The following is a 13,529-nucleotide window of genomic DNA, read 5'->3' as shown; positions in this document are numbered from 1 at the left end:
AATAACTAATTTTTTTAATGTTCATCAAATTTAGCATTAATGTACAAGGCCATTTGGGATAAATCTAGTTGAGTACAGAACAGATCCTGAAAAGTTTTGTTTGTTTTGGGTTTTTTGTTTGTTTGTTTAGGTCATCCCCTTAAAGCATTTTCTAAAATGCTTCTTTCTAAAAGCTTGGACTTTGAGAAAATTCAAACAAAGCATGTTTCAAAGTATATTCTTTAGCAGACTGTTCCCAAGGTGTCTAATGAGTGTGGGGAAAGGACTGTTTACTATAATAATCTGAGAGATTTAAAGTACATATCAAGTTAAAGGCTCTGAGAAATTTTATGTCTTTCAAAATTTGTCCACCTTCTGTATCATCTTTTACGCTCTGCCAAACCTGTTATACTAAACCCTTTTGGGGAAACACTCCTGGATCCAATTAGAATTTATGCAGGGCATTTTTCATTGCAAATGTTAGACGTGTATAGGCAAAGAAAAATTTTTGGAAAGGGTTTTTTAAAGTCTGGTGTAACTGAAAACTTCAGGGATAGATTTGGGTAGATTGTAGCATAGCTGGATCGAGAACATTGTTTCTCTCCATCTCTTAGCCCTGCTTGCCTTTAGTAAGTGCTTCATTCTTAGGAAAGCTCTTTCCGTGTGGGAGCAAAACTGACCATCAGCGCCTCCAAGTCTGCATTTTTTACCTGCTTAAGAGATTTAAGGTGGAGAGAGGTTCTCTCCGTAGTGCCAGCCAAGGAGGCTGATTCTGATTGGTCCGGCTTGGTCACGTGCTCACCATTAACCTCGGCACTGTGGCCTGGAGACTGGGACTGATTGGCCACACCTGGTAACACAGTCGGCCCCTGAGCCACCTGAACCACGTGGACTCTCCATAACTAGAAGAAAATCAATTTGTGATCCCAGAAGAGGAGGGCATGGAAGCTAGGCAGATAAACACGGCAGGTGGCCACGGCAGCATTCTCAAGCCTGCAGGGCACGAATGTTTTCTCAGCACAGTATCTGTGTGTAGGCTGGGGCAGGTGCGGAAGAGGATCAGGGGATGGTAGTTCCCGGTGAATTGCTTTTATGTGTGATGAACCCCCCTTGGTTTGGCAGAACAATGCCGTCCATACAGGAGCTCAGAGTGATAATAGCTTTTAACACAGTAGCTCAGAAACCACGTCAGAAGCTACTCTGAGCGTATAAGGAATTATTTCAGTTTGACGTTCAAGGTTTGATGATTAAGAAGTTTTGCCCATAGTTGCATTTTGTGGCTTGAACTCAGAACTGGTGAAACACCTCTCCCTGCTCATGACCATGGCAGCAGCTGAGCTCTGCTTAGGATAAGCTTGGGTGTAAAGGGCAGGGTCAGTGCTTAAAATGATCTCAGCCTGCAGGGCTCTAAAAGGGATGAAGCAGTTTTTTTTGTTTTTGTTTTTGTTTTTAAGTTAGTGCAATTCACACATTGACTTTCACACCTCTGCGGACTGGAGGTATTCAGGGCCGAGTCACATCCACCAGGTGGGGAATGAGAACACTGAATAGGAATAACAAGGTCCCTCTGGTTTTGAAGAACTTTCTGGAATCAACTCCGCTACCATCAAGCTATCACAAGGAGAACACCAACCATAAGCAGGAAATGGGATGAAAGGGCCAAAGCAGCCTGCAGGAATGAGGTTGCATCCTTAAGGCTGGCATTCCTCAGAATGGAAGGTCTAGATCCTGCCCTGTGATCGGTGGATGCTGAGAACAAGGTAGGACACTTCCCATGACCTGGACAACAGAGTACTCTGCATGCAGGACTTCAGAGCCCACAAGACTTAGGAGAACCTATCCCAGGAACCAGCTAGCCTGTGGCTGCTAAGCTGTTATGGGTCTGAGAGGTGACTGGAAGGCCCCTTGATTCTCCCCTGAGGCAGAAGTTGCTTCTGGCTGCAAGAGTTCAGAGCTGTCTGTTAACCTGCCTGTCCGGGGATTTGGGCCTTGGACCATCCACCTGCTGCTTGGGTATGCGGAACAGGACAAAGATGTGGAGGTGTAAGAAGGCAGAGTGCTGAAAAAAAGACATGCAGGGACTCTCCATGGCCTTAAGGTCATAGTGAAAGGCAAAATCCAGAATTCTGGGCTGTGCTTCCTTAGGTGTGAATACTGGAGGAGTCAGGTTTTCAGTTTCTACACATGTGGAGCAGCTAGATTGTGCTGCATTTCATAGTTCTAGAACACCATCTCTAACATTCCATAGTTGTAGAACACCATCTCTAACATTCCAGAGTTCTAGAACATCATCTCTAATATTCCATAGTTCTAGAACATCATCTCTAACATTTCATAGTTCTAGAACATCATCTCTAATATTCCATAGTTCTAGAACATCATCTCTAACATTTCATAGTTCTAGAACACCATCTCTAACGTTCCATAGTTCTAGAACATCATCTCTAACACCAGCTTGTCTCTGGTAAAGGACATTCCTCACAGCAGGAAATGGAAATAAGAACAGGTGACTTTGACCCTACCCCTAGGGGAAACGATTACACACACACACACACACACACACACACATGGCTGACAAAGAAGGAACAGTGGCTTATGGTGTACAGAAGACATTTTAATACACACAGGCACACTGACAGTACATATGCTACAGCTCAACAGAAGCACAAATTTCCCATCCAAGGGCTACCTGTTCACAACAGCACAGTTTGTGAACTGTGTTTGGATTTTTAACATCAATGTTAAATATCAGACACACTGAGATTGTAAGAAACGGTAATCACAGGCACAGTTTCTAGGAAACAGGAATTTGTGTCAACAGAATGCATGGCCAACTGGATACTGAAACAGTTCACTGCTTTTCATGCCTTTTCATTCAGCCCTTGAAGAATTAAAGCCTTAGCATTACTGTGTCAGCCAAAAGCAGCAACACTGGCCCCTGCTAGCTATATGACCCACTCTTTCTCCCTAGTTATTTATTCATCCATCCAGTCTAGAAAAGCTATTATGACATGAAGTCTACTTTTTTCTGGTTAAAACTTTACTATCTGAAGCAGCCTAACCCTAATAAATTAAGTTACCCTAATTAATGGAGCAATGCTCTGTGTGGCTTGACATTCATTCCTGCCCTAGCAATGCCCTCAGCCAAAACCAGTGCTGCCTTTGGGGGGGTGAGCCATTAGCAAAGCCTTTCCTTCCATGGAGTCCGGGTCATGGCCAGGGTCACAGGGCCGCCCCACCCATCCACTAGCGGTCCCCGTGGATACACTGGGGTGGGTGACCCTGCTACAGTGCCAGAGGGTTAGAACCAGGATGCTCTTGGTCTTCCAAACCTGCTCACTTTTCAGATATTCCACACAGGTAAGGGAGGAAGCTGTGAGGAGAAAAAGATGCCAGAAACGCCGGACAAAAGGAATTAAGAGTCACCCTGTTTCCTAAAATGCTTAGCCCTGAGCCTTCGTTGTCACAAACCTAGATGAGATATGTTCCACCCTAGGGTGGTAAATTTTAGCCCAAGTTATGGAATAAAACCAAAGGATCTGATTTCAACAACTAGCAATCATGGTAAGGATTTAAGAGTTCTTTTATTTTTTGGAAAACATTTTTGTCCTAACACTCAAAATGTCCAGTGGTGCTTAAAATCGGCCATTCTGTACTGATGGATGCAATGCTTTTTCTTTTCTAACTTGAAATATTACATGGTGGGTCTGTAACCTGATTAGGACTGGAAATCCATCTTACCTCTCTATAGTCAGTGCATCCATGGTTCTTGACAGCCCGTAAGGGTGCTGTAGGCATGGAATCAGGTCATTGGAAGTAAAAACTAGGGATTCAACCTACAGAGGTTGTATTGGTTCCTATCCCATTATAAACTGTATAGATGTGAAATGGCACAAATGATTAACTACCATCCCAATGGAGACCCTACCAATCCCATTGCACTTGGGTAAGTGTTTCCCAAAGTCTCTCCTTTGGGATGATATATATAAGGTCAGAGCGAGAGGAAGAATCAGGTAACTGGAGAGATGAGTCCACAGCACATCAAGGCTTGAATTGAAACAAATGAAAGAAATTGGTAAACATGCAAGTGGCCCCTGACACTCCTGGTTACCAACCAGGAGCAGAATCTGGTCACCTCCTTATAGCTCTTGTCAACCCATTCCCCCTCCTTGGGAAATTGAGCCAGAGTTTATAGTGTTTGGAGAAAAAATGGCACAGACAAATAATGTGGGGGAAATGTAGAGAAAAGGAATCAAACAAACAGAACACAAGAGCTGGCTTTTAATTCTTAACAAAAATATGGTTACTCTTAAAGAAGAGAGACACTATTTCACAGCTTTTCAAGGCCAGAAATTTTGGGCCTATTAGCTCAGTGGGGAGAAAACCATCAATGCTGAGTTAAAGTTCAGCACTGGCTTTCTGCCCATGTCCAGTTGCCCCAGTGCGACCTCCCTTCTGGAAAAGTCCTATGTAGCTTGCGGCAGTCTCTGTTACTTCTGCCCATTTCCACCTGTCTGGTCTCCCCTGTTGCCAGCTTACTGCCACCCTGCTGAGGCCCATAGTCTCCCTAAGTAAGGACAAGGTTTAGGTGATCTGAGTGGCCAACAGTTAAAGCAATCCCCCACCAACACTGTGTATTCTTGACTCTACCCAACAGCATCTGTGAGTTGCCAGAAATAGTTCTTCTGCAAAGATCTTCTGTGTATCAGGAGAGTAGAGTTACATCCTAACTTAGGTGAATTGAATTTTGTGTTTGGCAAATAAATAAATACAATATAAAGAAAAAGTGAAATATCAATACTATTTTAAATAGGGGATTCTGCCCGCCATTCTTGCAGTAAGCACAAGTAAGTATTGCTGTTCCCTTAGTCAGTCCTTAGACCTCTCAGATGTGTGGGCATCCCACGGTTCTAAGCGCGTGATTCTAGTTTATAAAGGCATGTATAATCTGTTCAACACTTTAGTGCATCTTTTATTAGCCAAAAGTGAGACCAAAAAAAAAAAAAGAACAAAAAAGATGACTCGTTTCATTAGTGAAGGGTCTCATGATATTGGGCTTCTCTAAGAAAAGATACTCACCATATGTTGTGTATATTAAAGGAATTTTTCAAGGGTAAATTTTACTATCTTCCAAATTCACCTCACATTCTAACAGACTGTAACTCCCATATAAGATACAACTTCAGGTACTGCAAGGTGGAGGTGCTTTCAATGTGACAATGTTCTTTTCTGATGCTCTCCGGACACAGGTCTCTGGTAGTCTTAAGAGGACAATTAGCTCTCAAGGAACATGTTTCTAGAAGAAGGCCAGTGGCGTGCTAATATTTCACAACTGGCTTCCCGGGGCCGGGTGGGCGGTGGGGGCCGGAAAGGGTGGAAAGCCCTGATTTGTAGCATCTGCCAATTTCCATGATGTAAATACTTCCACCATCACCAATTTCAACTCTTAACTTCACATCACTGTACGGGGTGCTGGGACAGATGTGCATAGTGGCTCTTACAATTGATGCAAGCTGGTACGGTGTTCTGACTTCAGCACACCACTGGAAGGCCCTCATCAGTCTGTGTTACTTATAATCTGGTCCCACTCATTTCTTCCTGAATGAATTCCTTAGTCCTATTCAGTCAGATCTGGGGATTCTGACCAATTTATGAAGTTTTCTAACTCTGAAGAGATTCACTCCATCACCCACCTATGTCCATTTGTCACAGTGTAATTAGGAGTGGAAAAATAAATCTGCGTCCAAATATTCCTTTTAAAATAAAAATAGAGGCTGTTTAGAATAAGAGAATGGAGAATGGTGGCAGTAAAAAGGCAGCATAGGGCTCATCTAGTATTACGTTCTCGTTTTAGATGAAAAAACTGAAGCAGAGAAAGGGGGTAAGTAACTTGCTCAAGGTCACACGGTGGTGAATCTAGGTCCCAGGAGCCTGGGGACTCTTCCCTGGGTCATGCTGCCTCCCTCCAAAGGTATTCAGTCACGTTTTCTAAGGTGTGTGAGGTGTGGAGAGGTGAGAATTTCTGTCAGCTCTTCCTGATGTGGAAATGTCCCAAGAAGAAGATGTTGAGAACTTCACAGGTTGTTATTCTGGCCATCCTCTTCTTGTGGGTCTTTGGTTTGTTCCAAGGCTTGATTGGCTTGTCTTTTATTAAAGTCCTTTTTGACTCTTAAAAGGAAAAAAAATAAAGTGGGTTTATTCATTGAAGTGAAAAAGAAAAGATTTAAGCTTTTGAAACGATAGCATTAAGCCCAACAAGTTATAAAGAGGCGTGAGCCAGGGTAACTCTTAAAAACATCATTGATTTTAAGTGTTGATGTCCCCATTCTTCTGCCCTTCCCATCAACAGAAACCTGATACTAAGCTAATTTACCTATTACAGTTTTTGAAATCTCTTACAAGAAAAAAAAGTTTTCTGAATTTTCCAGATTTTCTATCATGGATATGCATCATTTTTGTAATCAGAAAGAAAAAAATGTTTAAAACTATATTAAGTCTTTGCAAGTTGAATCTGGCTGAAACACTCCATCATTCGCTGAGCTGCTGTTCTTCCAGGGGTTACTTACTTCTCTCTGTTGAAAATTATGAACTCCTTTTGGACAGATTCAAGGTGCTCTTGAAGAAGGCACATCTTCCGGGTGAACGTTGAAAAAAAATAGAGGTATAGTTAGCAGACCAATGAAGATCCTCAAGTAGCCAATAACCTACTGAGTGTCTGTTAACTGAGTGGCCCAAATCGATGAGGACCAATGTGTCCTCAAAATAGATGCTATCTGAGAGTTTGTAGCAGCAGTGAGACCACAACCAGATTAATAGAAGAGCATATAGGAAAGAAACAGGAAAAAATACATCAACTCTCTGCTCCCCACAATGAGGCAGCAAGGAAGACCTGGGTTATGGTTTATGAGCTTGATGTCTTTCAGCCATTTAGCCCAAGGAACCACGGCTTCAAGGCAGATGGGCACAAGGGTTTATTAAGCTGGTCACCTATTTGCTTCTCATCTTCTGGCCCTCATGTAAAAGGTTTGGAGGTTCTGAAACCAAGTCCCCCTAAAACTGAGTTCCCCTGCCAAGTTTATGATTAATCTCTCTGTCCAAAACTTTATTCCCTTTTCTGTCCTGCCCCTGCCCCCCTCAGGATTCAAAGAGAAGGGGAGACTGAAACTGAGCAGGACCCTGCGGGGCCTTCCCGGATACAAAAGTCCCTCTGTGCCCCCATTTTTCTTTGTAGAGAAAAAAGGCTTTAGTCTCCTAGGCGTTTCCCAAGTTCCAAAGGGCACTCAAGCAGTTAACGATTAGGACAATAGAATCACAGGACTCCCATTTCCTCCTGAAGGGAACTGGATAACAATCTGATGCATATCTTTGAGTTCTGTAGAAACTCAGACCCCCCAGCCAAGTGGGGGGATGGTGACTAAATGCCGACCAGAGCACGTAAACCCCAGGCTGGTTGGAACCAGAGGGTTGAGATTCCCAAAACATCACCCAGTTCTTTCGCCACCAACCAATCAGAAGGTCCATGAGCTGAACACGCATCCTAGGACCTGATCATGCATCCTATGACCCTCTCTCCTAACACTGTCTTTAAAAACCCTTGTCTGAAAGCCAATGGGGAGTTTGGGTCTTTTGAGCCCATCCCCTCCTCCCCTTTCTCCTTGCTTGGCCCCTGCAATAAACCTTTCTCTGCTCTAAACTCAAACATTTCGGTTTGTTTGACCTCCCTGTGTGTCAGGCACACAAACTTGGGTTCAACAACAGTTCTACTTGGATTTAACGAGTAGCCTAGAAACATGTCTTCACACTGAATTCTGATTGACCGTTCCCCTCAACTGCATTGGGGCTGATTAACTATACTTCAGTTGTGGTGAGCAGCCTTCTTCATTTGTGACTTTCTCACAGATTCGCAAAGCATTTGCTTTGCTGCTTCACTGTCTGGCTGTCAATATCTCTAGATGACTTTTCCAACATAATGAGAAAATTTAACCTCAAAGAAATGACCATCATCAGGCCCAGGATAGTGTCAGCCCGAGATCAAATGTTTTAAAAGTCTGTAACAAAATACTTCCAAATTACTTCTGATGGCAAATATTCTTCTCGAAGAAAAAAATATCATTCATTCATTTTGTTTTTAAATCTAGGAATTAGAAAATACTAAGTCCTCAAGTACCAGAGAGTTTTTTATTTTTATTTTTTTTAACCTTTCCTGAACAAATATTTAAGTGCTGGGAGAGTAAACTATAAAAAGGAGAGGAAATTTTCAGAGAGGGGGTGGGGGGAAGTAAAACAAAGGAGAGAAAAGAGATTCTGCTACACCTCACTCTTATCCTCAAGTTGGGGTACCTATAACCCTGAGGGTTTCCAGTATCAGTAATAGGGGACATGAAGCTATGGGATAAACATGATCTGATAGAGCTCCTTATTAGAGCAGCAGCTTTACCCCAAGATTGTAGAACAAATATTTTTAACATTAAAATATTACATAAAAATATATAAATATATAAAATATTACATAATGTCTTAACACATTTATATAATACTTTATATGTTTATATAAACATGTTTATGTTTTATGTTTTATATGTTTGTGTTTTATACATATACATGTTTCTATATTTATGTACATATTATGTATTTATATATATTATAGACATAAAAATACATGTATAATATAAACATATAAATACATAAACATACAAAATGTTATATAAAATTTAACATGAAGATATTTAAAATATTAACATTTTAAAATATTTTAACATTAAAAATCAAGATTATAATCAATAAAATGCAGAAATTCACTCAAGTTCTTTTCTCTGACATATAACTCTGTTTTATTTAAACAAAGATGTAAGATGCACACTCAGAGATGAGTTTGTGATATGGCACTGCAGACCCTATGAGTCCCACCCTGGCCCTAAGGGCTCATGTGCTACATGTTCTTTTTCCTCTGCTTTAGTTGGAAAAGTTTAAGAAGTGCAGCTACATGGACAAGTCAACAGGAGTAGCCAGAATGAGAGTATGAGGGAAAGGAGTGGGGAGCAAACAGAATGGAGGAACGAATGAGTCTTATGTGATAGAGAAGAGAACTACTGGTTAAAAATCTTAGAATGTGCTTCTCAGGGATGACAGAGCAAACAGAGATTAGACTGGTGTAACTAGAGATGGCATCAGAAATATCTGAAGGGTTTAGAGCAGGTGGAAATCTCAGGAGGCAGAAAAAGAGGACTTAGGTCATTTGCTTCCATAGCAGGCAGACTGGGTGTGTGTCAGTCTTTTTGGTTCTTTACTTTAAAGGGGCTGATGATCAGAGAGGGTCAGTGGAGAACATCCTGGATGCAAAGAAACAACAGAGGCATCTACCCTGAGCATGAACCAGAGTCATGGAAAAGAATGAAGTCAGAAGTCAGGAAGTCGAGTGGAAAAGTAAAACATAAAAAATGGCTAACATTTTTTTTTTTAGGGTTAGCACTTTAATTTTTTTTGTTTTTGTTTTTTAATTTTTATTTTATACTGGACTATAGTTGATTTACAATGTTGTGTTAGTTTTGGGTGTACAGCAAAGTGATTCAGTTATATATATAGCTATTCTTTTTCAAATTCTTTTCCCATTTAGGTTATTAAAGAATATTGAGCAGAGTTCCCTGTGTTATACAGTAGGTCCTTATTAGTTATCTATTTTAGATATAGTAGTGTGTATATGTCAATCCCAAACTCCCAATCCATCCCTCCCCCACTCCCTCTCCCCCTTAGCAGCCACAGGTCTGTTCTCTGTGAGTGTATTTCTGTTTTGTAGATAAGTTCATTAGTGTCATATTTTAGATTCCACATATAAGTGATATCATATAGTATGTCTTTCTCTTTCTGACTTACTTAGTATGATAATCTCTAGGTCCATCCATGTTGCTGCAAATGGCATTATTTCATTCTTTTTTATGGCTGAGTAATATTCCATTGTGTATATGTACCACATCTTCCTTAACAATGGCTAGCATTTTGGCATACATGTACTAATTGACTCAGAACAGTCTATGAAGTAGGTAGCAATACTGACTCCATTTTATAAATGAGGAAACTGAGACACAGGGGGAAAAGGAAAACTTTAGTGCTTTTACTTTATTTAATCACAGCCTGCATTCTACAGCTGTAGATGGTAACAGTCACTGCATACCTGAATCACCTGAAGAACTTAAAAAATCCTGATGCCCAGGCCAGACCCCCAGATTCAGCTGAATGAATAAACAAGCATGATGATAATGTAGGGAGCTGCTAAGATTGACTCTCACATTTTAAAATTCTTGAATAGAGATAAAGTGCTACTTTGAGATTCACCATCTCTCTGATTCTTCTTTGAGGGAAGGCTACTCTTTGTTTTGAAACAAAATCCTTTTTATTTTGAAATGGAGGCTATAAGATTAGGAGAAACTAGAGCAAAATGATGGCACAGGCAGCTCCAAACCCCCAACCCTCAACAGAAACATAAGAAAAACAAACAGAAACTGTTAGGGCCAACACTGTCAGAACTCTGGAAAGCAAGCAAAGGTTTATAGCAACCAGACAAACACTGAATCAAGAAAAGAGCAACGGAAAAATGGTCCTGGTGTTTAAGGAAATCTCTATCAAAATATTATCTGAACACAAGCTAACATAACAGAGACAGCGGTGGTGATGCATGACGAGGAATAGTCTTTTTGCAGAATAGTTTGTAAAAGTCACTCAAAAATGCAAGTACAGCCTTCAACAATCAAAAAACAGCAAACCCTAGAGAAGGAAGGGGAGAATCTGATTTCTGGAGTTACTGGATCGTAATAGTCAACTAGCAAGTTTTCAACAAAAATACCACAAGGTGTACAAAGAAACAAGAAAGTATGGCCCATTCAAAGAAACCAAATAAACTGACATAAATCATCCCTGAGGAAGCCCAAACAGTGGACTTACTAGACAGAGACCCTAAAACAACTATTTAAGGTATGCTCAAATAGTCAAAGGAAACCATGGAAGGAAACCATATGTTAGGCCACAAAACAGGTCTCAATAAATTTAAAAAGATTAAAATCATACAAAATATTTTCTCTGACCACGATGAATGAAGCTAGAAATCAAAAACAGAAGAAAAACTGGAAAATTCACAAACATGTGGAAATTAAACAACACATTCTTAAGCAACTGATGTGTCAAAAAATAAATCACAAGAAGAATGAGGAAATATTTTGAGGTGAATGAAAACAAAAATACAACATGCCAAAACTTAAGAGATGCAGAGAAAGGCAGTGCTCAGAGGGAACTTTATAGCTGTAGATATCTACATTAAGAAAGAAGAAATACCTTAAGGTCAAGAATGGCATAGTACAAGGGTCGGGGCTGGGGAGGTAGACAGATCATATAGAGCATGGAAGGCATGGCAAAAGTTACTCACAGATTGCTGTCATCTCTAAAACTTTAGAAAACTTGTAATTAAGATGATGTCTTGTACTTGGCTACATTTGGGGGTCTGTTAACAGAGGAGCCTACATAGGCAAGCTTTCTAGGTGCAAAGGAAGGAGCTGGCCTGGAGAAGCTGGTTGGTTATGATATGAAGAAGAACAGATCATTAGGAGGAAGATGGGTGAAGTAAAAAGCAAGAAGCAAGATGGGTTTGTGGCATAGCTAAGCATTCCTTGGAGGGCCCTAGAAAACACTTAAGGATGGGAATCTGGTAAGAGGCCAGTTCTGTGGACAAACAGGATGTGAACTTTGGTTCACTGACCATTAAAGGGTATAGTAGCCCCTGAGGACTAGAGAAATTAGGGACATTGAGGATACTTATTTGTTTGCAGAGCTATTTTCACCACAAGACTATGCAATCTTTGAGAACAGGGATGTCAGTGAATGCAGGAATAATATCTCATCTATATCTCTCTCCAGTGTTGAGCACAGAATGTGGCAGATAATAGGGATTCAATAAAAATAGCCTAAACAATTGGATGGGGGGAGGGATGGAGGGGTGGAGAGATGGAAGAACGGACGAATGGAGGGAAGGAGGGATGCAGGGATGGAGAGATGCAGGGATGGAAGAATGGACGACCATTAGTTGAGTGGGTAGGGTGATGGGTGGATGATTGTGTGGATGAATGGATGGCCATGAGAGGCAAAATGAATGTTTGTTACTTAACCATCATTATAATATGCAGAACCACATTGTATAAAATCCTACCGAGTCCCTGCAAGTTACTGTATTGAAATCTGACCTCGAACTCTGACAGAGGATAATGCAGTTAGTTACAAACTTAATTTGACTCAGCCTGCATTCCAGCAATAGTGCTCTACCGTATAAGAATTCTGTCTTTTCTGTGAATAGATACTCCTCACTTCTGCTAGCCCTGATATCACAAGATTCTGCATCTGGCAAAGAACAGACACCTCCGTCTAGGGTCCGCTGTTCCCAGTGATTCCTTGGAGTGTGGCCCAAAACAGCCATGTGTGTACTTTAGGACCAGCCCATTTCCATCATTTTAGGGATGGTCACCTGACCTAGGCTTGGCCAATTAGATTCTCTCCCAGGAGGTTGCAAAGTTTGAATTGAGAGCTGGGAGAGGGCAGTAAGGGAATCCAGTTAATTGGCAGAAACCTAGGGAGGAAGTCCACATGTGACATGTTGCTGCTGGGACCCCCCTCAGAGCTGCCCTTTCAGAAGCTGGGGTGTTCAGCTCCGCCTCACATTCATGAAGCGGCCGATTCTCGTGGGAGGGCCGCCCACCAGAAGCTCTCCGACGAATTGCAGCTGCCATGAAGATTCCCACGACCCTGGGTCCGAGGGGACTGCTTACCTGAGAGGAATCACATTTCCTCATCTTCTCCTTGGCCAGGCGCTTCTTTTTCTTGTGAAGAGGCTTGGATTCCAAAATCATTTCTTCGAGCTCAAAGGTGGGGTCGCAATTCAGCCTGCCTTTCTGCAAGGAAGACAGGTTGACTCACTCCTTAGATACCTGTATCTTTCTAAAACTAGACCCAACCGAATAAGGAGAATAACACTCCGTCCTGCAGGAGCAGTCCAAGAATAAACAGCTGGGAGTCCCGCTTGAAGTTTGAAATAATTTATTGCCAGCCTTGCTTTTCATGTTCTTTGATTTTGTATTTTGTTTATTTTTCTAAACTCCCAAGGAGCCTTCCATGAGTTAGAAAGGAAATCCTATTATAATTATTTTTCTGAAGTTTGCCTTTGGGGCTGTTTCTTGAAGTGGGTTCAAGGGTAGATCAGAATCACCTGAGTTGATTCCCAGTTTCCCCAACCAGACCTCGAGAATCAATGTTTCTGAACACGAGGGCCAGGAAATTGCGTGTTTAACGAGCTGCCCAGGTGATTCAGATTCACAATTAAGTCAGAGAAGTCCAGGTAGAAGGTCTCTCGAGGCAGCGCTGACGGCTCATTGCGGGGCGCGTGGCAGAGAAGAAACAACGGGAAGGGTGCCTAGATCTCCACGGCGTCATGCATCACCCACGGTGCAAGCGGCCCCTGCTGGACCCTGCAGGGTGGCCAGGTAGGACCCCACCCCCCTGCTGTTCCGTGAGCTTGT

The 13,529-nt window shown here is 41.7% G+C and overlaps 2 protein-coding genes across 6 annotated transcripts in view; one reads left to right on the top strand and one right to left on the bottom strand.

Moving 5' to 3' along the window:
* Positions 1–2,589: 2,589 nt before the first annotated feature.
* STK32A (serine/threonine kinase 32A) overlaps positions 2,590–13,529 on the bottom strand; it is a 127,109-nt gene continuing 116,169 nt past the window's right edge. For 2 of the 4 annotated variants that reach the window (XM_061189805.1, XM_061189804.1), the window contains exons 11-13: positions 12,783–12,905; positions 6,546–6,610; positions 2,590–6,147 (exon numbers count right to left, since the gene is read on the bottom strand). In XM_061189805.1, coding sequence (XP_061045788.1) covers positions 6,054–6,147; positions 6,546–6,610; positions 12,783–12,905 — 282 coding nt within the window. In that variant the 3' untranslated portion in view covers positions 2,590–6,053. Of the gene's footprint in view, positions 6,148–6,541; positions 6,611–12,782; positions 12,906–13,529 lie in introns of those variants that run through there. The other 2 variants (XM_061189807.1, XM_061189806.1) reach the window with 2 other exon arrangements.
* Positions 13,343–13,529, top strand: part of PPP2R2B (protein phosphatase 2 regulatory subunit Bbeta) — a 685,183-nt gene continuing 684,996 nt past the window's right edge. For both annotated transcript variants that reach the window (XM_061189802.1, XM_061189801.1), the window contains exon 1: positions 13,343–13,493. The gene's annotated coding sequence lies outside the window, so the exon portion shown is untranslated. The remainder of the gene's footprint in view (positions 13,494–13,529) is intronic.

The sequence above is a fragment of the Eubalaena glacialis genome, chromosome 4, assembly GCF_028564815.1.
Source record: "Eubalaena glacialis isolate mEubGla1 chromosome 4, mEubGla1.1.hap2.+ XY, whole genome shotgun sequence".
Classification (NCBI taxonomy): Eukaryota; Metazoa; Chordata; class Mammalia; order Artiodactyla; family Balaenidae; genus Eubalaena; species Eubalaena glacialis.
The sequence above is the reverse complement of the archived record's forward strand: the minus strand, read 5'-3'. Positions and strand labels throughout refer to the sequence as shown.